Source organism: Uloborus diversus, unplaced genomic scaffold (genome assembly GCF_026930045.1).
Source record: "Uloborus diversus isolate 005 unplaced genomic scaffold, Udiv.v.3.1 scaffold_14, whole genome shotgun sequence".
Classification (NCBI taxonomy): domain Eukaryota; kingdom Metazoa; phylum Arthropoda; class Arachnida; order Araneae; family Uloboridae; genus Uloborus; species Uloborus diversus.
The window spans coordinates 3,579,549-3,604,396 of record NW_026558098.1 but is presented as its reverse complement, the minus strand read 5'-3'; the positions used below and the strand labels follow the sequence as shown (position 1 = coordinate 3,604,396).

General features: G+C 34.4%; 1 protein-coding gene across 1 annotated transcript in view; it reads right to left on the bottom strand.

The window, feature by feature from the left end:
• The window catches only part of LOC129232939 (leucine-rich PPR motif-containing protein, mitochondrial-like), a 61,092-nt gene that overhangs the window by 26,330 nt on the left and 9,914 nt on the right, over positions 1 to 24,848 (bottom strand). The window contains exons 4-8 of the mRNA XM_054867040.1: positions 22,309 to 22,399; positions 19,882 to 20,152; positions 11,971 to 12,056; positions 6,679 to 6,868; positions 2,525 to 2,640 (exon numbers count right to left, since the gene is read on the bottom strand). Of these exons, the coding sequence (XP_054723015.1) occupies positions 2,525 to 2,640; positions 6,679 to 6,868; positions 11,971 to 12,056; positions 19,882 to 20,152; positions 22,309 to 22,399 (754 nt within the window). The remainder of the gene's footprint in view (positions 1 to 2,524; positions 2,641 to 6,678; positions 6,869 to 11,970; positions 12,057 to 19,881; positions 20,153 to 22,308; positions 22,400 to 24,848) is intronic.

Genomic DNA, 24,848 nt, shown 5'->3' with positions numbered 1-24,848 from the left:
CAATTAGCACAGACTAAAGTCTTACAAATAGTAAATGTATCCTCAAATCACTATTTATTTTCTTATATTATAATTACAATATGTATTACTTAAAATTAAGGCTTCTTTCATTACTAATATACAAAAGTGTCAACCAGCAACAGGCTCTGGGCCCAGCTAGACTGGTCCTAGTCAATTTACAATCCCCAGTCAAGATCAATGGCCCTCTTAAAACTATCTACTCCCTTGCTCATGACCACCTCTTCCGGTAAGCTAGTCCACTACCTCAGGGGCGTAGCTAAGGGGGGGGTTTTGGGGACAAAACCCCCCCCGAAAAGTTAGTCTCAAAAAAAAAGAAGAGAAAAACAAGAGAGAAGAGAAAGAAAAGAAAAGGAAGAAAAGGAAAAAATTCCAAGCGATTATATATATATATATATTATATATATTATATATTATATATATATATTATATATATATATATTATATATATATATATATATATATATATATATATATATATATATATATATATATATATATATATATATATATATATTATATATATTATATATTATATATATATATATATATATATATATATATATATATATATATATATATATATATATATATAAAAGAAGTAACCCCCCCCGAAAGTCGGGTCTAGCTACGCCACTGCACTACCTTGCTAAAATAATAATTTATCCTAACATCCGTGTTAGCCCGAGATTTAAATAGCTTAAAACAATAATATTTCATTTTAAATTTCTATCAATTTTAATGTAGCTATTTAGCATTAGCTGTTTTATTCATTTTTCTTCTGTTAGCTACTTTTACAGTTACATGATTCAGAAATAAAATGTATACATCAGTCGGTGTACAGTCATAAGACATTTTTTTTCTGAACAATGTTTAACATTTAACTGACACTTTTAATATGATATAAAATTGTAGCATTACATAATAATTTTATGAATATAAAATACAAGTAAAATAGGAGTAGTATAATATATATATACATATTATATTAATGATGCATTAATACATCATAAAACTATAGTGAAGAACGTTTTGGCTATTTTTAATACTAAATGAACAATTTAACTATGATTAATATACTTTTTACAGAGTGTCCAGCGAAGGACTTTTTGGTTTCAAAATTAAATTTCTCGAAAACAAAGGATGATATTGGAATAAAATAAACGGTATGTTTACTGTGAAACCCATAAAAATCATATACAGGAACTTGTAAATTAGTTTTAAAAAGTTCCGATAGGTGGCGCTGCACGCTGTGATTGCAGTAAAAGTCTCCATGAATAGTGCTGCGAAGAGGTCGAACTATAATTTCTAGCGTACATGTAAGCATATCTGAGAGACTAAACTGCTGCTGAAACAACAAACCTCTTCGCAGCACTATTTATGGAGACTTCTATTGCAATTACATTGTGCAGCGCCACCTGTTGGCAATTTTTTAAACTAATTTCCCTGTTCCTATATATGATTTTTATGGATTTCACAATAAACATACCGTTTATTTTATTTCAATATCATCCTTTGTTTTCGAGATATCTAATTTGTAAATCAGGGAGTCCTTCGCAGGACACCCTGTATATTGAAAATACCGTAGTTGAAAAAATAAATATAGAAAATATCAAAATATCGTGATATTTTCAAAATAAATATCGGATATATATCATGATATATATCGACTGATATATATCGGCGAACCCTACAAATAAATATAAATAATCCAGAATTTACTGCACGAGAAAATTTTTTAGAAAGTCCATACTTTATATCATGTCACATAAAGGTGTCTTATATTCTAATCTTTTGCCATTAAAAGCAAAAGTTTAAAATTTCTTGAATAAAGTGCAAATAAATGGGTAAAAATGGTTCATTTCTGCAAACAGACTGAGCAAAATATAGCAATATACCATGTCTAGTATTAGATGCAAGGGCGGATCCAGAAAGTATTCAAGGAGGGGGCGATTGATTTTCTAACTGACCTGTTACTACGTATCTGATTTACACATTTTTCGAGGGGGGGGGGGGGTAGTGTGTCAGTTATCTAAAACAACTAATATATAAAGATTTAGCCGAAGAAGTCCCGAGATTATTCCTTTCCTTTACTATTGAAAGAGGTATTCCAAAGTTGTGTTTTATAACTTCGATTTCGTAACGATTCCTGGGGAAAGTTTTGAATTGACTTAAATTTTGGAAAATACCCTTGGAAGGCTTCCAAACTTCTTCTTCTAACAACACCAAACACCGTTTAAAATTGTGTTTTTGAAACTTCAATTCCCAAAACTTTGTGGAAGGTTTCATTCGAACCCTATTCCTTTTCTTAACGCTATTAAAAAGGGCATACATTTGCATTTTAAAACTTCAATTCGGAAAAATTACCGGTGATCGCCCCCATCGCCCCTCCCTTGTATCCGTCCTTGATTAGATGAATTGTGGTGATTTCATATCTACTACTGTTGTCTTATAATGAAAGTGGGAAGAAGACAAATGGGCAAAAGAAAAAAGGAAAATTATTTACATCTTTCCTCCAGACTTGGAATTTTCAGCAGCTCTTGAAATGCAGAGGCAGAAAACACCTTATTTTTGTGTCCCAAGTTTTTCTCCATTTCCAGCAGCAAATCTTCATACCTTTCACTGCAAAAGAGAAGAGAAATATTTAGTCAACTCATAAATACATGTGCGTATTTGTATACACATTAGGACATTCAGTGCCCCCCCCCAAAAAAAAATCAAATCCTCGAACATTTACCCTCTAAAAGATTTATCTTTGTGGACATAAAATTACTTTGAAAATTTTAGAGCTCTACGAAAATAGCTAGTTTCCCCAAGAATGTCGAATTTTCCAAATGTGTAACAAAATTTTACACAAAACTTATGTGCAATTATGTCATCTATAGCTATTTAAAGCATATTTATCTATCATTCTGGTATGTTTGAAAATCTATGCAGCAGAAGGATACATAAAAAAAAAGTTTTTAATATCAACAAACATTGAAGTAACATGAAAACATATATCGTATGAGATCCCAATTTTGGAATCTCAAAATCTGGAAGACCCGAAATCTGGAACTTCTTTCCTTAAAAAAATAAATAAAAATAATTAAAAAAAATTAATAAAATTAAATAATATATATATTTTTTTGCTTTCAGGTATAAAGGTTTAATTGTTAAGGTTTGGCAATTACTTGTTGAAAAGTTGTTACAGTTCGGCTTTTTTGAAAAAAATTTCGAAGCTACAAGTTATTCGTAAATAGGCGTTTTGCTGCAATTGCGAAGCAATTTTTTTCATTCGGATTGATCAAAAAATTAAAAAATTTTAGAGCAAACATTAGCAAAACCAGTTAAAACATCACAAATTCTGCACAACAGGAGAATTTTCAGTATTTTTTGAGTAATAATCCAAAATCCAGAAAAAGCCAACTCCAGAAAGGTCACAGTCTTTAGCATACGGAATTTGGGGTCCCATACTGCATATACTTTGAACAATATGGAAAAAATAACTAACAATCAGAAGGCTTTTTCGTTACTGCACTGCGGGAATTCTGTAGTATCGATAATATCGATAACATCATTGAGGAAGTTAAAGAAATCGAAGGTTTCGAATCAGTTGATGCTGAAAATGTCGAAGAGTGGTTTAAAAGCGACGAATGTGAATCAGGATTTCTATGTCTATCTGACGAAAATATCATTGAACTTGTCACTGAATCAAACGCAAATGATGCTACCGAAAACGAAGATGAAGAACATGAAGATTATACAATTTCACATTCTACTGCTCTAAAATCTGTGGAACATTTATTGGATTAAATGAGTGAAAGGAGTTACTATTACGGAGAAATAATTGCAGTAAGAAAAATTCGTACGGACCTACACAACAATTTAAACAAACAAAGAAAACAAAAATGTATCACCCATTTTTTTTAAAGCAATAAATTTCGAAGAAAAGTTCGTGGTTTGTGTGAGTATATATATATATATATTATTTATTTTTTTCTAATTTCCCCTTAAGTTACCCTGCATATTCCTTAAATAATTTTTCGGATTATCCGTGCTACGCCGCCCGGTGATTAGCACGGATAATCGGGAGTATACTGTAATTAATTTTGTTTTATACGAATCGTCTGCTAGTAAAAAGTATTTATCATTCGCTAATAGACATATTTACTTAAACTGGATATTTATCATCTGCTATCAAAAGTATCCCACATTGATAAGCAAAAAATGAAAGAGAAAAAAGCTCTGATTTATTGCACATGGCACATGAAAATGTAAAAATACAAGATCGTTTTGACTTTTTAACTAACTGAGATATTTTATATTCAGTAAATTACCGCCCATTAGCCAGGGCTAAAGCAGAAATACATGAAATACACCACCAGCTCAGTCATTTCCAACCGAGGACTGCAGTTTCGTGCTTATTAGCACTCAACTAATGGGCGGTAATTTACTGAATATACCGTGCCTCGCGTTCAATCCTCGAGTTGAACCGAACCATTGCTTCGGTCACTCGTCTGGTCTGCTAATTCTATATTAGCTACCAGTTTGTTTCGCACTCTTGGCTTCCTTAAGAGGTTTTCCATCTCCAGCTCAGTCACTTTCCTATGCCGGGCTGATGAGTGCTAATAAGCACGAAACTGCAGTCCTCGGCTGGAAATGACTGAGCTGGTGGTGTATTTCACGTATAACTGAGATATTGTCCAAAAACAAATCCGTGTTTTCCCTTATACTCAATTTAGTAACAAAAGATGCCAAAGGTGTTGGGAGATCGAACATAGTGTCGAATTCTGAAATTCCAATGGAAACGCCATTGCATTTCTCGGGCCAAACTAGCAAATTTGAACCCTCGTTGCGGAGAAACTAGGGCCTATGCAGTCAAACTGCTTTACCATGGCTCATATCTAGTGGTAATGCACCTATAGCTAGAATTTTGTCCTAATCCGTGACCCTCAAGGTCGTGCCGTTTGGTCGTCGGTTGTTTTTGTTTTATTTATCTACTCATTTTTTGTGCTTTCTTCATTGTATGCACACTTGTTCTGCATTGATGTTAAGTTCTGTTGTGCAAAAGTACAAAACATTTTTACTCTACTGTATATATTGCCAATGTTTGAAGAAAGTATTATGCATCAATGCAGCTAAGTTTTAAGGAAAAGTTTCTTTTACCTTATTTGTATCTCACTTTAGTCCTTTTGCAGTTTATCCGTGATTTTTATTATCCGCTGCACTTGTGCTACCCGATTCCGGGGATAATCTTGTGAAACAAGTGATCATCTTAAGTTAAAAATTAAAAAAAAACCCCGACTGAGTCGCAAATGTAGAATCAAGAGGGAAAATTGAAAATCCTTTTAAGTGCCTTATACTATTAAGAATCAATTACAAGTATTTTATTTGTTAACAAATAGAAACTAGTAACAGATAAAAATTTTATATCATTGCTTTTAATTTCCTCGGCAGCCAACAATGAATTCGGTTACCAATCATTTGAATAAAGGCTTAGCTGTTATTCAAATCTGCTTTAAAAAAACGCTATAACTCAAATTCTATGAAACATGCAAGTTCCAAACACATTCTATCAGGCGCGGAAAAGAAACTCTTTATTTTAGTACTAAATTTTAAAAATTTTAAATATGTTTTCCCTGCAAAAATCGCGGAAAACCTTTTAGAAGTTTTTAATGAATATCTTCCGAAGACTTAACTAAGACTTATTACTTCCGTAGACTTATCAACTTAGCTAAGAACACTCTCGGTGAACTCTTCTTCCGAACAAAATTTTTTTTTTTTAAATCGGTCCATCCGTTTTGGAGCTAGAGTGCCACAGAGAGACACACAGATACATGATACACAGATATGTCAAACTTATAACCCCCTTCCTTTGTGTGTCGGGGGTTGAAAACAGATACAACGACTCAGAGAGAACAGATACAAAACTTCAGACAAATACAAAAGTGACGACCAGCAACAGACTCTGGGCCCATCTAGACTGGTCCTAGTCCATTTACAATCCCCAGTGAAGATCAATGGCCCTCTTAAAGCTATCCACCCCCTTGCTCATGACCAATTCTTCCGGTAAGCTGTCCCAAGGTTCCACTCCTCCGCAAAAATAATAACTTTTCCTAATATCCATGTTAGCCTGAGATTTAAACAGCTTAAAACAACGACCCCTTGACCTGTTTTCAGTGCTAAACTTCAGCCCCGTAACATCTTTCATTTTAATAAACTTAAACAGCCGAATCATGTCCCCTCGGTCTCTTCTTTGCTCGAGACTGTACATTTTCAGCCTTCTAAGCCTGGAATCATAGTCTAAGTGAGAAAGTCCATTCATTAGCCTTGTAGCCCGCCTTTGAACCCTTTCCAATACACAAATATCTTTCTTCAGATAAGGCGACCAAAACTGAACAGCGTACTCCAAATGGGGTCTTACCAAACTCCTATATAAATGCAGAAGAACATTCTCAGATTTAAATACAAATACAAATTCAAAAGTGACGACCAGCAACAGGCTCTGGGCCCAGCTAGACTGGTCCTAGTCAATTTACAATCCCCAGTGAAGATCAATGGCCCTCTTAAAGGTATCCACAACCTTGCTCATGACCCCCTCTTCCGGTAAGCTGTTCCGAGGTTCCACTATCCTACTAAAACAATAATTTTTCGTTGTCGGAGATAAGGCAACCTTACCTCTCGATGAACGCCTTGGAGTAGAAGTAGTTGAAGGCCATCTTCCTGAGGGAGAAGTCTGGGAGGAGGTTGTGGATGGACTTCAGGGACTCCACATCCCCAGCCTTTGAATATTTCTCCAGCAGTGGTTGGAACACCTGGCTGGCTTCTTCTATCAGGTAGCTCATGGCGAACACGTTCGGGCTCAGCTCTGGGGGAAAGGATGGAAATCACCATTAGACCAGGCTTTCCAAGTCGGTCAAACAAAAAAAGGAATAAACCGAAAAGTGTTTTGCTCAACTCTTATTTTGTTATAAGGGAATGTGGGATAAATGGGGTGGTTTCTTTCAGTCAAAAGTACTACTTTTAGCCATTTAAATGGATAGAATGAGCAAAAAAAAAAAGACCCAGAAAGTACTTTTATTTTCTCCAGCAGTTTTTTTAAATTAAGTTTTTAAAATGTCCTATTTTTCAAACAAGGCCTGATCTTGATGACATCACAAATGATACTCTTTGCCGCATCTTTGTACCCGCGTTTCCACGTTATGATAATCAAGAAGCGAATTAAATATTGCGCTCTACGCTTGCTATCAACCCTATCGTTGCCAATGCACGTGAGTAAAGATGCGAATTAAATAATTTGTTCTGTAAATGGCATTTCATCATTTGTGATGTCACACGACAGAAGTGTAAACAATGAAAGCGCACCGATTTAAGTATCTTTTTAAAAATATTAAACTTAAATAAATGATTTAAAAAATAGTCAGATCCTATGTTTTTAAGCATGCTCTTTCAAAAAAATATACTTTTAAAATTTTGGAAACGACCCCATTGAAATAGCATGTGAAATGGCAAAATATTTTCAGTTTGCAGAGCCACCTAGTGGAAATACAAAAAAAAGGTGTAGTACAAACGAGCTGATGACCATCACATGACTTCCTTTTACGCCAACTTAATGTTATTTCCCATTATTGCAATTTTAATGTGATTCAAGAGTTAACTCTCTAAATATCACCAACAATGGATACATTGAAACCAGAATTTAAAAAAAAAATCTCCAAATTTGCCGCCAAGTTGGCGACCAAAAGACTGGCGATATATCGCCAAGTGTCCGCCAAATTATAACACTACTTGAGTTTGCATCGAAATTAACAATGAATTCCCCCCAAAAAGGTGCAAAAGACCCCTTTAGAAGCACCCGAATGCAACCGAAAAGGGAGGTGCACAACTAGGCTTCACTAGGAGTCTGCGTACCAAATTTCAACTTTCTAGGACATACTGTTTATGAGTAATGCGAGATACATACACACATACATACGTACATCTCGAGAAAGTTCGTTGTAATTAACTCGGGGGTCGTCAAAATGGATATTTCGGGTGTCTGTAGGTTCCTAGGCATATATCCACGTGTGGTCGGGTAGAAGAAAAAATCAACATTCGTTCGGCATATAGACATAGATTCATTCGGCATATAGAAAGAAGTTATAATATAGTCAAATTGGACCATTGTGCCAGAACGACAATTGAAACAATAAACAAAAGATTGAATATTGCTCTAAATGGCCGTGGGACGACCTATTTCAACCCGCGGCCATCCGTCATAAAATTTCTGCAAATTAAAAACTGAAGAGAAGGAAAACCAGAAGCTGAACTTTACAAAGAGAGGTTTCATATGAAATCTTTTTTTGAAAAAGACAATGTCATTTGAATTTGGTTGCATTAAAATGAAAATGAATGGTTGTATTATAATGAATGGAATTAAAAAAATTCAAAATCTCAGTGACTGTTTGAACTATTTTAAACGCTGAGTCACAGCGTTTATGTTCTTTACACTCTTTTCCTATCGAACAAAACGACCAATAGCAATAATTTCCCCAATTCCAATTTTCACACCCCAACTCTTTTTTGACGATTATTCAACTAACATAAACTGCACATTTACAATCCCGCCCCCCCTTCCGAGGAAGTTGCAGTTGCCCTCACAGTCAAATTTCCTTAAAATATGCCCTGATATTCCCCTATCTGTTTTTATGGAGTGAAAAGTCAGCAACATGCTTCTCCGAAGAGTAAAATCCAACTGAGTCAACTTGGCACCTAATTGTCTGTGATGTAGGTAGGAATGTGTCCATTTCCTAAAACTTGGTAGAGAATAAAAAAAAGGACATTTGCCATAATTTGAATTTAGTCCCATTTTGGCAGTATCGAGGAGCATTTCTAACATGTTTTATAAAAGAGGAAATTCTACTTCTGTCAGATTAGATTATAAAAAATATTTGTAATGCTGTGGAAAAAACAAAGACACTAAGTATATTTAAAATTTTTTGACATTTTGACTAGATGATGAATGACCTATGTGAGCAAGGTCTGAAAAGCGACAAAATTGTAGCAAATCATTCAAAATGCAGCCTCTGAAATATTTACTTCATTACTCTACTAGTGGCACACGCACGGCTTTGCCCGTAGTTGAAAATTAAAAGGTCATTCGGTTCGCCTGTATATCTACAAATAATGGATGACGAATTTCTCGCCAATTGGCTATGTTCATTCGCTCTCCCATTCCACGTCATGATAATTTCGTAATTTACTCGTCCATCTTATGATAATTTTGCTCCGGAAAATATTCTTAAAATTGGAATAGAAAAAGAACCACATCGAATTTTCGAAACATCGCTTCGAGGTGCACACCCCCATGCTACGTCGTATCAGCTTAAGATCAGCCTTTTTGGATCGGAGCGTGTGTTTGAGTGGTTGTCTTTTCTGGCGAGTAATCGTGTTTGGTGATTGTTCACTTTATTATTCACTTTATACTTTATTTAATAAATAAAGTATTATTTTCAGCAAATTTGGCGAAACCGAAACTTTGCTCTGGTAACCCTAGCAGTGCAACAATGGAAATTCCGATCCAAAATAGCTAAACTTAAGCTATTCTGCCTATCTCCTCCAGGCAGAGAGACATTGAGCTTTATTATCCACTAATGGTACCTGCGCGGCTTTGCCCGTAATAGAAAAATTAAAACATTTTTTGGTTCGCTTGTATATTTACAAATAATGTATCTTGAATTTTCCCGTCAACTGGCTTGTACTTATGTTACGGTTCAACGTTATGATAATTTCGTATCTCGCCAATTGGCTTGTGCCCATGTTACGGTTCCACCTTATGATAATTTCGTAATTTACTCGTCCATCTTATGATAATTTTGCTCTTAAAGAACCACATCGAATTTTTGAAACATTGCTTCAAGGTGCACACCCCCATGCTACAAACTAACTAAGCCGAATTTCATGAAAATCGGCCGAACGGTTTAGGCCCTATGCGCGTCACAGGGATCCAGACAGACAGACAGATATCCAGACAGAGATCCTGACAGACAGAGAGACTTTCAGCTTTATTATTAGTAAAGATAATTTATTTCAATTGAAATTGCAGTAAATATTTTGAGTGAGATAATTTAATCCTCAGTTTATTGTTTGCTGATTGAGGTTTTGAAGATGTTTCTGGAGAGCATGGTGTTTAACTACATAGATTCAGATTAAATGTATAGACTTCAGTTCTTGTAGAATTAACAGCAAGTAAAACAAAAATAAAATATGCGATGAATTTTTCTCTCTCACTTAAGGGGTCACAATACCTTTCAAACATTTTTTTTTTAATTTAAGAAAATTTTGTATTTCTTTGAAACCATAACATGCATACTTATTTCTTAATCAATAATTTGTTTTCAAAATTTAAAAATATTGCCTACTTTTTTTTAAATTCAAAAAATTGAGGAAAATTTCAATTTTTTAAAATTCCCAAGGCTTTTTTATTTTTGCACTAATTTAGAAAACGTTTTTTGCTAAACGATCACTATAATCATCTCTTAAAACCCCTGCATTCATTTGCTTATGAGTTTACTAGAAAATTTTCTGTGATTAATTATGTAAAAAATCAAAGGTTTTTTTTTTTTAATTGGTTTTTAAAGGTTTAACATGCTCTAAACATTAGAGTCATTTATAAAATGCTTATCCAATGCACAGTTTGTCCAAATATGTTATCCCAATTGCAAAAAGTATCACTTTAAAGCTGTATCTTTAATAGAAAAAAAATCCTTAGGAATTCTAATGACATGAAAACACCAAAAAACCATCATCGAGAAAAAGCAATTCAAAGTTTTTCTTTTGCATAAGAACACACAGCAAGCATGGCCTAAAACCACGCATAACTTCTTTACTAATAATAAAGCTGAAAGTCTCTCTGTCCGGAGGATGTCCGAAGGATGTCCGGAGGATGTCTGTGACGCGCATTACGAATAGACCGTTCGGCCGATTTTCATGAAATTCGGCACGAAGTTAGTTTGTAGCATGAGGGTGTGCACCTCGAAGCGATTTTTCGAAAATTCGATGTGGTTCTTTTTCTATTCCAATTTTAAGAAAAAAAATATCATAAGATGGACGAGCAAATTACGAAATTATCATAACGTGGAACCGTAACATGGGCAGAAGCCAACTGGCGAGATACGAAATTATCATAATGTGGAACCGTAACATGGGCACAAGCCAACTGGCGAGAAAATTCACCATACGTTATTTGTAAATATACAGGCGAACCAAAAGACCTTTCAAATTTCTTTTTAAATATTTGAACTAAAGCAATGAAACTCTTCTCCTGTGTTCAGAATAGTTTTTATTTTTGAAATAAGCTATAAAAAATTTTTTGATCGTTTCGTCATTTTTTGAGATACTGTAACCCCTTAACAGGTTTTACTTTAAATTCTACTTGAGGAAATGAAATGAGAAATACAGTAGAAGACCGTTATAATGCACACCTTGGGACCAGAGCTTTTGCGTTATACAGGAGTTTGCGTTATATAGATCATTTGACAAATTTTGAAACTAATATTTAGAATATATCTTTATATTAGCACTTCAGAATGAGTTGTATCTGCAATGAGTATAAAGCACCAATATTACAATTAGTTATTCATAAATAAATATGTTTCACAATCAAAATCCTGCACTTCTGCTAGCTCCATGGTTTGCATAACGGCTGCATTTTCAAGAGCCTTCTGGTATTTTCTGTTTACTGTGAGTACTCATTTTCAATTTAAAAGCTTTGAAATAAGATGGAAAGATGAAAAACTTTCAAAATTTAATTTGCCTAACAATTTTTATATTTGCAGAGCAAAACAGAAGGATTTTTTAAACTTCAAAACCTATTGTTTACTTCTGAAAAGTAGTGCGGTTTACAGAGTATTGCGTTATACAGGTTGGTGTTATAACGGTCTTCTACTGTACCAATAAACACAGCAAGAGCAGGATATTGATTGAACTCACCCAGCAGATTTTTCTTCCTAATAAGCAGGTCCACAAACTGAGTCAGCTCGGCAACGGACAAGGAGCGGATGTGGCCTTTCTTCATTCTGACAGAGGAAACAAGCTTTTAGTTCCAGAAATAAATACAGGCTAAGAAAATTTATGAATGAAACTCTTGGAGCAGGAATTAGTATCTGGAGCAGTGGTTCCCAACCTTTTTAAGGCTATTCTACGAGGCGTGTTCGTAAAATAAGTTCCACAAATTTTTTTCACATCAAAAAACTGGTTTACATGGGTGCCACTCTGAAAATTGGCCAGGACTGAAAAGCACGTGTTTGCGACACCAAAATCTTAGCGCTTAGTTTGTTTAATGTTTTAGACATATATAATGCTAATTTTTGATGCTGTAACTATATATTATAACCAAATTGTAAGATTAAGTAAAAATTAAAACCTAAATAAAAAAAAAAAACATATCATTGTCCAAGATTTTTAGGAGGTAAAAGTAGAAAATGAACCTAATAATAAAATACAATTAAAAAAACTTACTATTTGCTAATGCAGAAAAAAAAGCTTCAGATCGTATCGTTCATGTTACATAAATAATTCATATTTCATACAAAAAAATAGTAATTAAAAAAAAATTCAGGTATGAGATTCTTGGCTATAAGATGCATTGTGATAAAAACGTTAACGAAACTTTCCAGATTAAGATAAGAATGGTTGAAATCAACAGATTGAGTAACTTATTTAGTTATTTTTTGAAAAAAAAAAGGGCTTATCTTTTCAACTTCAGGAGATGGGCCAGTTTTTTGTCTTCAGAATAATAAGGCCTTTTTTGAGAGTGAGAGATTCAAAATTAAAGATTTGTTTCATCTATAAAAATCATTTTGAACATGGAAAAAAAATCCGATGGCCGAAACTTTTGAAAAGACGGAATTCCCTTGGACGGAAGTGTGGCAGCCATGCTGGTTTAATTGCAAAGAAAAGTACATTTCTGGAAACTTCAGCCTTTCTTTTATTTTTCTACATAATCGCCGTTACGTTCTATGCACTTCTGCATTTGAGGCACCCACTTCTTCAAACCAGAGTCATAGAACTCTGCCGCTTGTCCATGTAGAAAACTAACAACCGCGTTCTGTACTTCTTCATCTGTCTGGAATTGGATTCCGCCAAGGTTTTTCTCCAACTCGGGGAAGAGATGGAAGTCACTTGGTGCTCAGTCTGGGCTGTAGGGTGGGTGAGACACCATTTCTCATCCTAATCTTTCGATGAGGGCTGTGCCGGAATGTTCAGTCAAAATCTTGTCAATTGTGGTTTTGGTAACCTCCGGAATCTTTTCGCACAGCTCCCGAACTGTAATCCGTCGATCTTCAAGCATTGTCGCTTCGACTTTGGCAATTGTTTCATCGGAAACCGATGGCCACCCTGCATGGGCTTCGTCGTGGACGTCTGTTCGGTCATTTTTAAAGTCCCTGACCCATCTGCGCACCATCCCATATCTCATACACTCTTCTCCATACACTTGACAACATAGACTAATAATAAGAATAGACTGAGCTATGGCAAACCTTTTGCTGCTCATAAACCAAACCATGTGACTGGTGGATATCCTAGCAAACAGCGGGCGTTGATCGTAGCAGACGATCAACGCCCGCGAGAAATAAAATAAAAACTAGCTGCGTGCCCGGCGTTGCACGGGCTACTTAAAAAATGAAAGAGATGTCCAATTGATGTTTTTGTATTACTCTGACATCAGTTTCTAAAGCGCTAAGGAGTAAATAAATACGCGTAATGCAAGGTTTGCAAACACCAGTAGAGCATATTTTTGGTAAAAATCTCTTTAAAGTTAATCATAGTTATCAATAATGCAAGTTATGAGTATTTTCAATTAGCACAAAAGATGAAAATATATGCATTATCAATTATAATCTGTGCTCACTTTAAACTGAATTAAATCTGATAGACTATACCTAAAACATTTGTATGTACAATTACGATCAGCTTTTTACATAAAATGACACATACTTTTTGGTTGCTTACGTGAAACTAAAGCACCAAGACTTAATAAATACCAATCAGCATTAATTTAATACCAAGTCATCAGATTCGAATTAAGCTTTAGTTAAAATCCTTAAAAACAATATTTTTGTTCAACTCTGTTTCACTTAAGGAAATCCAAACAATCTTAATTTAACATGTTCTTTTAACAATACAAACTATATTCAGTAAATTACCGCCCATTAGCCAGGGATAAAGCAGAAATACCAAAAATAGAAACAAGAAGGAAAAAGAGAGTTATTACAATTCGGAACTCCAGCGCTCGAATACGCTACCTTGCGGTGATTTATAAAACTGCGTCTGCACCTAAAACATTGCCACGTTGCGCATCACGTGTGTCTGTTGACGTAAACACAGGCAGTTTGTTCTGAGTATTTATTAACGCAATCGATGTGTCTTAGTTTGCTTTCAGCTACAGAAATTAATTCGTCCCTTAGTAGTATTCTCGAGCTTCTCAAAATAATGTTAGTTTTTCTTATTTCTTTCAAAAAAGTATTAAATGGTGGAAGCGTAAACAAGAAAACTCTGGATTAACAAAATTGGATAACGTTATACCAGGTAAAAATTTTTATTGTTTTGTATGAATTTGTAAGAATATGAGTTTTTTTTAATCTTAAATTAATTTAACTAATCATATTTTACAGCAGCATTTAGTTGGAATGGACAGTATACAAAATATTTTCTTGAATATATTATCGTAGAACAAAATGAATAACCGAGAAAGAATTAACTTTATTAATTTTATTCTCAGCTGAAAGGTTTCGCCAAATTTGTTTAGGGTTATAGTAGTTTTAGTATTGTGCAAGCAAAGTAGCCTTGGCGAGTTTTCGCGTTTTTAGTTAAACCATTTTTAATTTTTATCATGAGTGGAATAAAATGATAGTAAGATTACAGAATTCGATAAGTAAAAAGAAATAATGGTCAATCAACTGAAAAGAAAACTACCACCATATATAAACTGTGAGTACACATTTTATTTATTTTGTTCTGAGTGAATTTGAATAAATATCAGTTTTTCAATTCGATGAAAAAAAAAAACGAACTTAACAACATTGACTGGACACTTTTCTTTAACCTAATTCCACATAAATGATTTAAATAAAATTTGTTACTACAGTATCCTACTGAAATAGACAGTATGCAAATAAATTTTCTTGAAAATATTTATCGCAGAACAGATTGAAAAATCCAGAAAGAACGTTAAGAATTTGAACAATAAAAAATAAAAGTTCGCCAAAAATCTTTTTATAGTGTTATGGTTTTAAAATTATGTGAAAGAATAATGTATCTTGACAAGATTTCGCATATCAGGTAAATTATTTCCATGACGAATGAATTAAATGCATGATTTCTTTGGATATCCAATCATATAGTCATAGAAATAAATTATCTAGTGTTAAACGTTACTCTTGACAGTCTGCCACGTATGTGCACTATGTGACAAAAATGTCAACAAATGCTGGAAATGTCACGAAACTGAACTTAATATGTACTAATGTATAGAAAAAACGGTACAAAATGAAAATGCCGTTCGAAGCGAACCAAAAATTTATGAATTCCGAATTCAACATCGTGAAAATGGCTGCTTCAGAACAACTTACTGTGTGTTCTACATTAATTGTTTACTTTCGTAATACTTTTTGGTTTCTAATCTCTTTCTATATGGGTCAGAATATCCACAAGACTTTGAAAAATCTTTTCAAACGAATAAAGCGAAAAAATCATACATACGAACAAAAATCACAACACTTTTAGCATTTTCTTCGCTACCACATGCGTTTGTTTTAGTTTTCAATTCCGCCATTAAACAGTGACTGCAGTGCCCCCTATAGTTCGTTGGAGTTGCGAATTCGAAAACTCACAGATGTGACGGGAAAAGTCCAACAATATAAACATAATTAGTCGCACATCCCAAATGTACCAAAATATGAGGCCGGTGAATGAAAAACTTACACTACAATCAATAAACATAGCTAAAGAAACAACTTTCATATGTTGAAAGGAGTTAAGAACGTTGAATGTAAAAAATAAAAAAAGGACAGACGATAAAATAAAGGCTATATCCGAATAGAGCAACCAATTTTAAACTAATTTAAAATGAAATTCTAGATGGAAACGTTGTTTTAAGATTTGGACAGCAGCCAAAAAAATCTCTTTTAAAACAATTATTAGAATTTTACTTGCTCACGCAAATTCAAAATGGCAACAGGAAAGAAATAAAATTCCCGAATAACGTTATGTTAATTAACGTTTTAATTAATATCTCCGCTAATTAAAGTCGCACAATTTCGAGATTGGTCCTATTGTTTTCTTTGGGAAATTTCGAATTGATCGGAATCTCGTTTGACTCCCGATTCGCAGCGGTTCTCGAGAAGATAGATCTTCAGACAGACAGACAGACAGACGCGAACAGATTTTAATATTATAGTGGATAGAATTGATGGAACACGGAAGAATGATCTTTTATGGAGTCCGATTTGTAAATTTGTTATTCTAAGTTGTAAATATTTTGTTAATATAGTGAGTTTTTCGTTTAGATAGTACTGTGCATTTTCTTTAGTCAATTTCAATAACTCTCTAAGCAATTAAAGATGCAAGCGCCCAAAAAGAATCGGCAAAGGGTAAGATTTTTACCTACGATTTCAATTTAAGATACCGATTAGTACATTTTTGCGTTAACGCAAAACGTTTGCGCCATTACATTCACGCCAACGCTGAGGTAGCAGTTGCGAATGAAATAAATGTTACTGAAAACTGTGATCAAAAACTAATTACTAATGTCAAAATAATGCATAACTAAAAGAAAAACAGTTCAATCTCTGCACCTGGAAAAAAATTATAATGAAAACCCATTACGTCTTAAAATACATGTCGAGTGCCAAACTATAGATAATGTTACCATTTAGCAGCCATGCTGCCAAAGTTTTCGCCAAGCCTCCCACCAGTCACATGATGTATCCACGAACCAATTTTTTCATCAGCAAGTTTGAGAAAGCTCGGTCTACTCTTATTATTAGTCTATGGGTTAAGGCTATTCTAGAAGGCTCCACACTGGAAAAGCAGCCCTAGTACACTTTTTGATTGAATCTTTGTTTTGGCTTTATTCAATCACTTTATAACCCCATAATTGTCCACGTAAAACTAACCTAATATCTGTAGCTAAACTAAACACTATAGAGGGCCCCCTTGACCAAAAAAAGGGCAAAGTGCTTCGAGATGAAAGGGCATTTTAATTCAATTGAAAGGGCACCTTTAAATAGAAATTTTGTAGAGAAAAGGGTACTTTTTTCTCTTTTTGTTACTCTATGAATGCAAAATTCAAATATTTTTCAAAAGTAATTACTTTTTTCAATAATCACTTTTTGATATTGATTTCTTTTTAAAGCTTTTACTCTTTAACTTAAAAAAGATAATGCTAAAATTTCAGATTTACACTCAAATCAAATTACGTGGGAAACAAGGTAATTACGTTTCAAGGCCAGGCTCGGATGAATCTCGACCTTTTGAGGAAAAAAAAGTTTGCTTTTATGATGAAGTTTTATTAAAACTTCAAATTGTCAAACAGGCCATTTTGAGAAATGCAGAAAAGGAAGTGGGGTGCCATTGAACCTGAACTTAAATAAGGCAAAGTATCCCCTCCCCCCTTAAAAATGCCTGGGGTAAACACTACACTATTTCATCAAAAATAATCAAAAAAATTATAAATAATTTAGTAAAGGAGCATATATTCGGGGAGGGTTTTACCAAACGCATTCTTCGTGAACCTATATAATCAATAAAATTCCATTTCATTCGTTTATTATAATGATTTTTGTTACAATAGTTTACTTAAATGAGGGAGGGCGGCTTTAAGGGAATTGGTATGAGCAAATGTAAAAGATGACACATCTGTTGAATTGAGAAAAAACATTAAACGGGAACACCATAATACCTCTGTTAAATATTCAAAGTCTTTTTTGAACTTGTAAGAATAGATACGTGTACTCATGCATGCACATTCGAATATACCATACCTGCCAACCTCCGAGAAAAAAAATCCGGAAGATTTTTTTATTTTTATCCACAAGATTTTAACGCAAAATAAAATCAAACAGAACCCCTATCCTCTTTTTATTTAACAATATATTAGTTATGAATTTCATATCAATTGAACTTACTTTCGTTTAGTAAATATTACTTTTATTGCTTTCTTTAAAAGTTTGGAAATAACATTTGGTACTCATTTTAAAAAAAAAGAACGAAGCAAAAACAGCTCGAACTGAGAGAACGAGAAGATAATCGGCGCCGAAATTGAGCCCCTAGTTGCAAGGCGCGACGCTTGCTTTGATTGGATCCCGATGAAGTCATGCGCTGTATCACTCCGTGACGTCATAATCTTGCCTCACTTCTTCACGTGCCATTCTCCTACGGCAAACTTTCCTTGGCTACTTGGCCTAAAACGTTCCACAAAAGAATCGTTAGCGCCAAAATTGGCGAGATACAATTTTTTTCCTACAAAACGTGAAAAATCCGGAAGATTTTGCTCATAACCGGAAAAACGGAAATGGAAATAAAAATCCGTAAAACTTCCGGGAAATCCGGAAGGCTTGGCAGGTATGATATACACACTTCTTAAATTAACATTTTTTGACACCTTTAAAATATGTTATATAAGAATTTGGCGCTTTCAAATTCAAATGTTTTTGTTTGCATCAGGTATTTGAAATCTGAAGGAAAATGTAGTATTGCTATATAAGAAATGATTTCCCAACAACCAGTCTTGCATAATATAGACGAACGCGCGAATGGCATTCACAGAAAATGGTTGGCTCTGCAGAATTTTTTTTTCCAACTTCTAAAGTTGATTTTTTTTTTAAGGGAATTTTTAAGAAAATCCCAGAGTTTATTTCTGTTAAAGTTTTTTTCCAAAAGCCTTTTAAAGCATATGTGTATAAAAAAAAAATAATGGTTTCGGCAGTTTTCTTCAGTCGGTGAAAAATAAACAAACTATATGTTATTGTAAAAAAAATTAAATGATTCAAAGCACTTTTTTTTGTCTCTCTCATATTTGAATATAAACTTAATTTTTTATTCAAGGGTGAGTTAGGCAAAATAATTATTTGCAGAAAATTTTCCAGTTAAGCTTCGTGTTCGCAAAAAGCTTTTCATTTTATCTAAATCTGCCAACAACTACATTAAAAATAAATGCTGAACATAAAACACTGAGGTGGTACAATTCTTCAACAGTAATAATTTCATTTTTCAGCAAAAATAAAAAAAAAAAAGTGTAATACAGTAGAAGACCATCATAATGCACACCTTGGGACCAGAGCTTTTGCGTTATACAGGTTTTGGCGTTATATAGGTCATTTCACAAATTTTTAAACTAATATTCAAAATATATCTATATATTAGCACTTCAGAATGAGTTTTATCTGTAGTGAGTATTAAAGCACTAATTATACAATGAGTCATTCACAAATAAATATGTTTCTTTATTACAAGAAAGTGAAATATCCTGCACTTCTGCTAGCTTCATGGTTTGCATAACAGCTGCCTTTTCAAGAGCCATCTGGCATTTTGTGTTTACTATGAGTCCTAATTTTCATTTAAAAGCTTTGAATTAAAATGAAAATATGAAAAACTGATTCAAAATTTAATTTTCCTAACCATTTTTATGTTTGCGAGGCAAAACAGAGGGATTTTTTAAACTTCAAAACTTATCGTTTACTTCTGAAAAGTTGTGCGGTTTATAGAGAATTGCATTATACAGGTCGGCATTATAAAGGTATTCTACTGTAAAGTGCAATTTTTGAAATACTGTTGAAAAGCTTCAGAGAGGGTTTAAACCCTAAAAACCCACCCCTTAAATACAGCCATGCTGTTGATTACCTCTTCAGCTCATCCAGAGCTTTGGTGGCATCCTCCTGCATGACGTGCTCCATGAATTTCTCCTTGAAGTAGTCCGAGGTCAGGGACTCGGACCGATTCCCCCCCTCTGGCTCCCCCTGGGACATCCTGTCCCTTAAGTCCGAAGGGATGCTCTTGCCGTTGAGTCGGTAGAGGTCATGAATCATTCTCGTTGTCTCTCGGCTGGGACTTATGTTTTCCTCCTGCATCGATTTCAAGACCCTCGATGCCTGTTCCACGTTATTTCTGTCGGCTGGAAAGATAGGAGTCAAGTCTTGTATAAATACCGTATATACAGTCGTCCCTCGCTACTTCCCGCTTCAACTTTCGCGGCTTCACTACATAGCGGTTTTTTCTTTTTTTTTCAAATGTAGTAATTAACCTTTTTTATGCGCTCATGTAAACTTTATACTACAAAAGAATAACAAAGTATGTCTTTTAAGTAATGTGAGCTCTTTTGAGGGGCTGTAGTTGAACTAGTTGAGGGAGTGGAGGTATAAAATCTCCGAAGAAAGTGAAGGGAATCGCTATCTCATTTTAACCGTTAAGCACTAACTGAAAAGTATAAATCACTGCATCATTACTAAGGGATAAACACCTGTAGTCTAAATGGTGTTCAACAATGTACTAGTTTTTTAAGTTGTGTACATAATACCTTTAATGAGGATGAACATTGAGGAAAAACGGGGGCACATACGGTCAGGGGCGGAAAATAGGGGGGTCGAGAGGGGGCGGTTGCACCCCCAAATTTTTTGAGAGGAATGATAAAAAGTGAGCAAATTCAATTTACGTCAATCGCAAATCAATGTTCAAGAAAAACAATTTTGCTGGTTTTCGGTAATGGTTGATGAAACTTGACACATTTCCAGATATGATCAAGGGTTTTCTGTTTTTTAGATTATTAGACCGGCCTTTTCAGCGCAGAAAAAACTGATGCAGAATCATGGTTAATTTAACTAAAGAAGTAACTTCCTCATATAGGTTGCCCCGTGCAGTGTTGTGGCTGCATGATTTTCTGAAGAAAATGATCATGCCCCCTTATCATGATTACTTGCTGTTGGCTAATATGTGTTTTAGTTCCATACTGAGGTAATTCACATTTAAGAAACTTGGCCCCCCAGATAAAATGCTGAAATGCCGCCCCTGCATACGGTCACTAACTGGCAATTAATTTATCATCGAACAAGTTGAGCTATTTTCATAGATTAGTAGTAGTGTGTAAGAACTACAAGTGTGTGTGTAGTTTATTTCCAAATAATTAATAACGTGATATCTTTTTAGTCTAGTGTATTATTTTGTACAATATATTGAAAACTAGAAATTTAATGATAGCTAAGGGTGCTGTTTCATGTCCTCTAGGTTGCTCTATCTAAAAACCTATTTAAATAGTCGTTACTAAGTAAGTTTTATGTACTCTAATAAGGAAAATTTCCGGTTTATAAATACAGAATCCTACTTCGCGGAAATTCAGTTATCGCGGTAAAGTCTGGAACGAACTGACCGCGATAAACGAGGGTTGACTGTACTCGCGTATAAGTCGAGAAATTCATTACAAAATATGTTTAAAGTTACGCAGCCGACTTATACGCGAGGCAGAATTTCTGGAAATTTTGCCTAATTTATTCTTCTATATTATTCTTTTATATTAAATACACTCGAAAACGTGAACATTTTCCCGATTTAAGCCCAACTCTTTTAGGTAGATGCTAAAGAAGTAAATACTTAAACAGTCTGCTACGATTTTACATGGTCTGACTGTGAAATAAAGAATGAATAGTTACAGTAAACGCAGACTACGCGAAAAGTGCGGGGATCGCCGTATTTGCAAATTTTCCCGATAGACTCAAATTATTGCTCAATTTTTAAAAAATAATATAATATGGTTACAGCATAAAATTTTATTGACATAAAATCAAAATAAAAGCAACCAGTAAAAAAATTCGTAACAGCAAAATCGAACCCTTTACAAAAATTGCGATCGGAAAAGTGAATCCTTTTGGTGCAAAAGAAAAAAAATTGGATGTTTTTTAAGATAAAAATGTTCATTACATTTCATTTTTCTCTTTTCTATAACGTTTAAATTCAAAATTAGCGGGAAAACGCTCCCGTTTTTTTCAAAAGTAGGGACTTAACTTATAGGAGTGGTTTCGATTTTTTTTCCCCAAAAGTAAGGTGTTCAACTTATAGGTTTTCGATTTTTTCCCTAAAAATAGGGGGGTGGACTTAAAGGCGAGTATATACGGTTTTCGATATGTGGAAGTATCGATATATGGAGGTCCGACTGTACTTTCAAAGCTTCATGAAAATATGAGCAAGACATTGTCAATTTCACAAAGCTGAATCAAAACAATCTTAGCAAAAAAATTCAAACTTTTTCTTCAAATAATGAAAACTGTCAGAGCCACTCACCGTGCAATGACAATAGAAGATGGTACATCCTCTCTCTGTTGAGGTGTGTCAGTCCTTTGGTGACATGTACGAACTGCTCTAGGGCCGCCACCTGAAAATTAAAAACACACAAAACATGACAACTCTTCTTCTAGCGATAACTAAGCATTTGAATTTTTCACATGAGTGGAGAGTTTCCACCCCGAAATGCAAATGATGAGGTTAAACGTCATACGCCATGAACTGGTTAACACTAGAAAGACGGAGGGGCCTGTGTGGCCCCTCGCGTAGTTTGTTGTTTAATAACTCGGATAATATCTGACGGAACTTAATGGAATTTTCTGACTTTTCATTATATGACACTATTTGAATGCTTGTTTAATCATTTAATCATTCGCCTCATAGTACTGTTAATATTGATCCTTATACCTAGAAAGACGGGAGGGGCCACAGTGGCCCCTAAGCATTTTGACAATTAAAAAAATTATTTTTTTTCCTTTCTCCTAATTGTTGTAGCATAAAAAAAATGCCATTCACTCTAGTTTAACCTGTAACTTCCTCTTTCTGCAGCCGATTGGATATCCAAATGCTATAAACAGTACTGACTGCTTATCATCCTAACAGTGGCCATTGCTCTTAGAAAGGAAAACTAATTCAACCTTTAGCCCAGTATAGCGAGAAAAACTAAAAATAATTAAGTACTAAGTTTTTATTTAGTCATGAAAGAAGGTGTATCAGGCATGTGGACTCCCTCAGGAAGAATTTTTAAAAGAATTCACTCCAAAAATGGGTAGGGGCCACACTGGCCCCTTCAGTCTTTCTAGGTATACGGACAATGTCAGTCGTTCTAGTGTTAAAATCGCGAGTTACTCTGTGAGTGAAAATGGTCGTGGCCAGTTCGTTCATACATCTGTCGGTAGTCGAGTCGACTGTTTCGAGGTCTCCCCTGTAAGGCGCTATAAGCGCATAATCCATAAGTCGCTGGATCGGAATCGGCCCTTCTGTTTTAGTTCGGGAACAAGTCACTCTCAACAGTACATATTAGATTTTTAATTTAAACTTTCACAAAAAGTGAAAGAATCACTTAATTTGAAAAAAAAAAAAATCATTAAAAATACGTTTTTGCATCATGCAGAATCAATCCTTTTTCGATGTAAACATTGCATCACGTTGTGACGTCATTTGTGCGATCGGTTGCGATAACTCGGTCAAATGAATGGACTTTTGGGTGAACCGAGTCACGAGTTCATTGTATCTTATAACCGCGAAGTTTTTTTTAGATTGAATTACTTTTTGATTGGCAACATATCTTTAACTTTCTTGCATTGGCAACACATCTTGTGTTTTGCATATTCTAAAATTTGAAAGCCATGTGAAGACTTTAAATACTTCGAGCGATCTTTTTCGCTCTCTCTCTCACCTCACATAGCCGCAACGTATTGCACGTAGTAATTTATCGTGATTTCTTGATGTCTGCCAGTGCTCTTTACTCCTGGCAGGGCGTTATACAACGTGATGTCAATTTTAAAGTGATAAAACGCCTTTAGGCCTATTTTTGTGTATTACGGTAATGCCTTATATTCCTCGGAATCAGCATGTTCGTAAACTTAATGTTTCGTTGTATATTAGCGGCTAATATTTGTTTATTTTTCTAAATGTTTTTTAAATATCAATGAAGATGTTGTTCGTCAACTTTAGAAATCCTTTGAGGATAATAAATACAGATTTTCCTTGAGGAAAAATGCTTCACGTGTTTTTCTTTTTCTCCAACTTCAGGCTGTGGACATTTTTTTTGCAAGTTCACTTCTACTAGCGGTGTAGTAAGTCTAAATTTCACTACACTTTATGCTCACAGTACATATTCTTCATACCACTGACTGGAACCACCGAAAAAGAACCACCCGAGTGACTTTTCATTTATTTCACTTACCTTGCATTCGACGAAACTCACCGGTCGACCGGTACTAACTGCAGCGTTCTATGATCAAACGGTTACCATTCTAAGCAGTTGATTGGTTGATTGGAGCACGTGATCATTAGCTGTCACGTGATTAACTAACCGGTTGTGAACGGTCGTGCTCGTCGAACGTAAGCTTAATCTTTATAACGTCCAAGGACTATGATTTTGTAGAGTAGAAGACCGTTATAACGCACACCTTGGGACCAGAGCTTTTGCGTTATACAGGTTTTTGCATTATATAGATCATTTCAAATTTTGAAACTAATATTCAGAACATATCTATATATTGGCGCTTCAGAATGAGTTTTATCTGCAATGAGTATTAAAGCACCAATATTAAAATTAGTCATTCACAAATAAATATATGTTTCACAATCAAAATCCTGCACTTCTGCTAGCTTCATGGTTTGCATAACAGCTGCATTTTCAAGAGATAGCTGGTATTTTCTTTTTACTGTAGGTACTAATTTTCCCTTAAAAGCTTTGAATTAAGATGGAAAGAGGAAAAACTTTCAAAATTTAATTTGCCTAACCATTTTTATGTTTGCAAGGCAAAACAGAGGGATTTTTTAAACTTCAAAACTTATTGTTTACTTCTGAA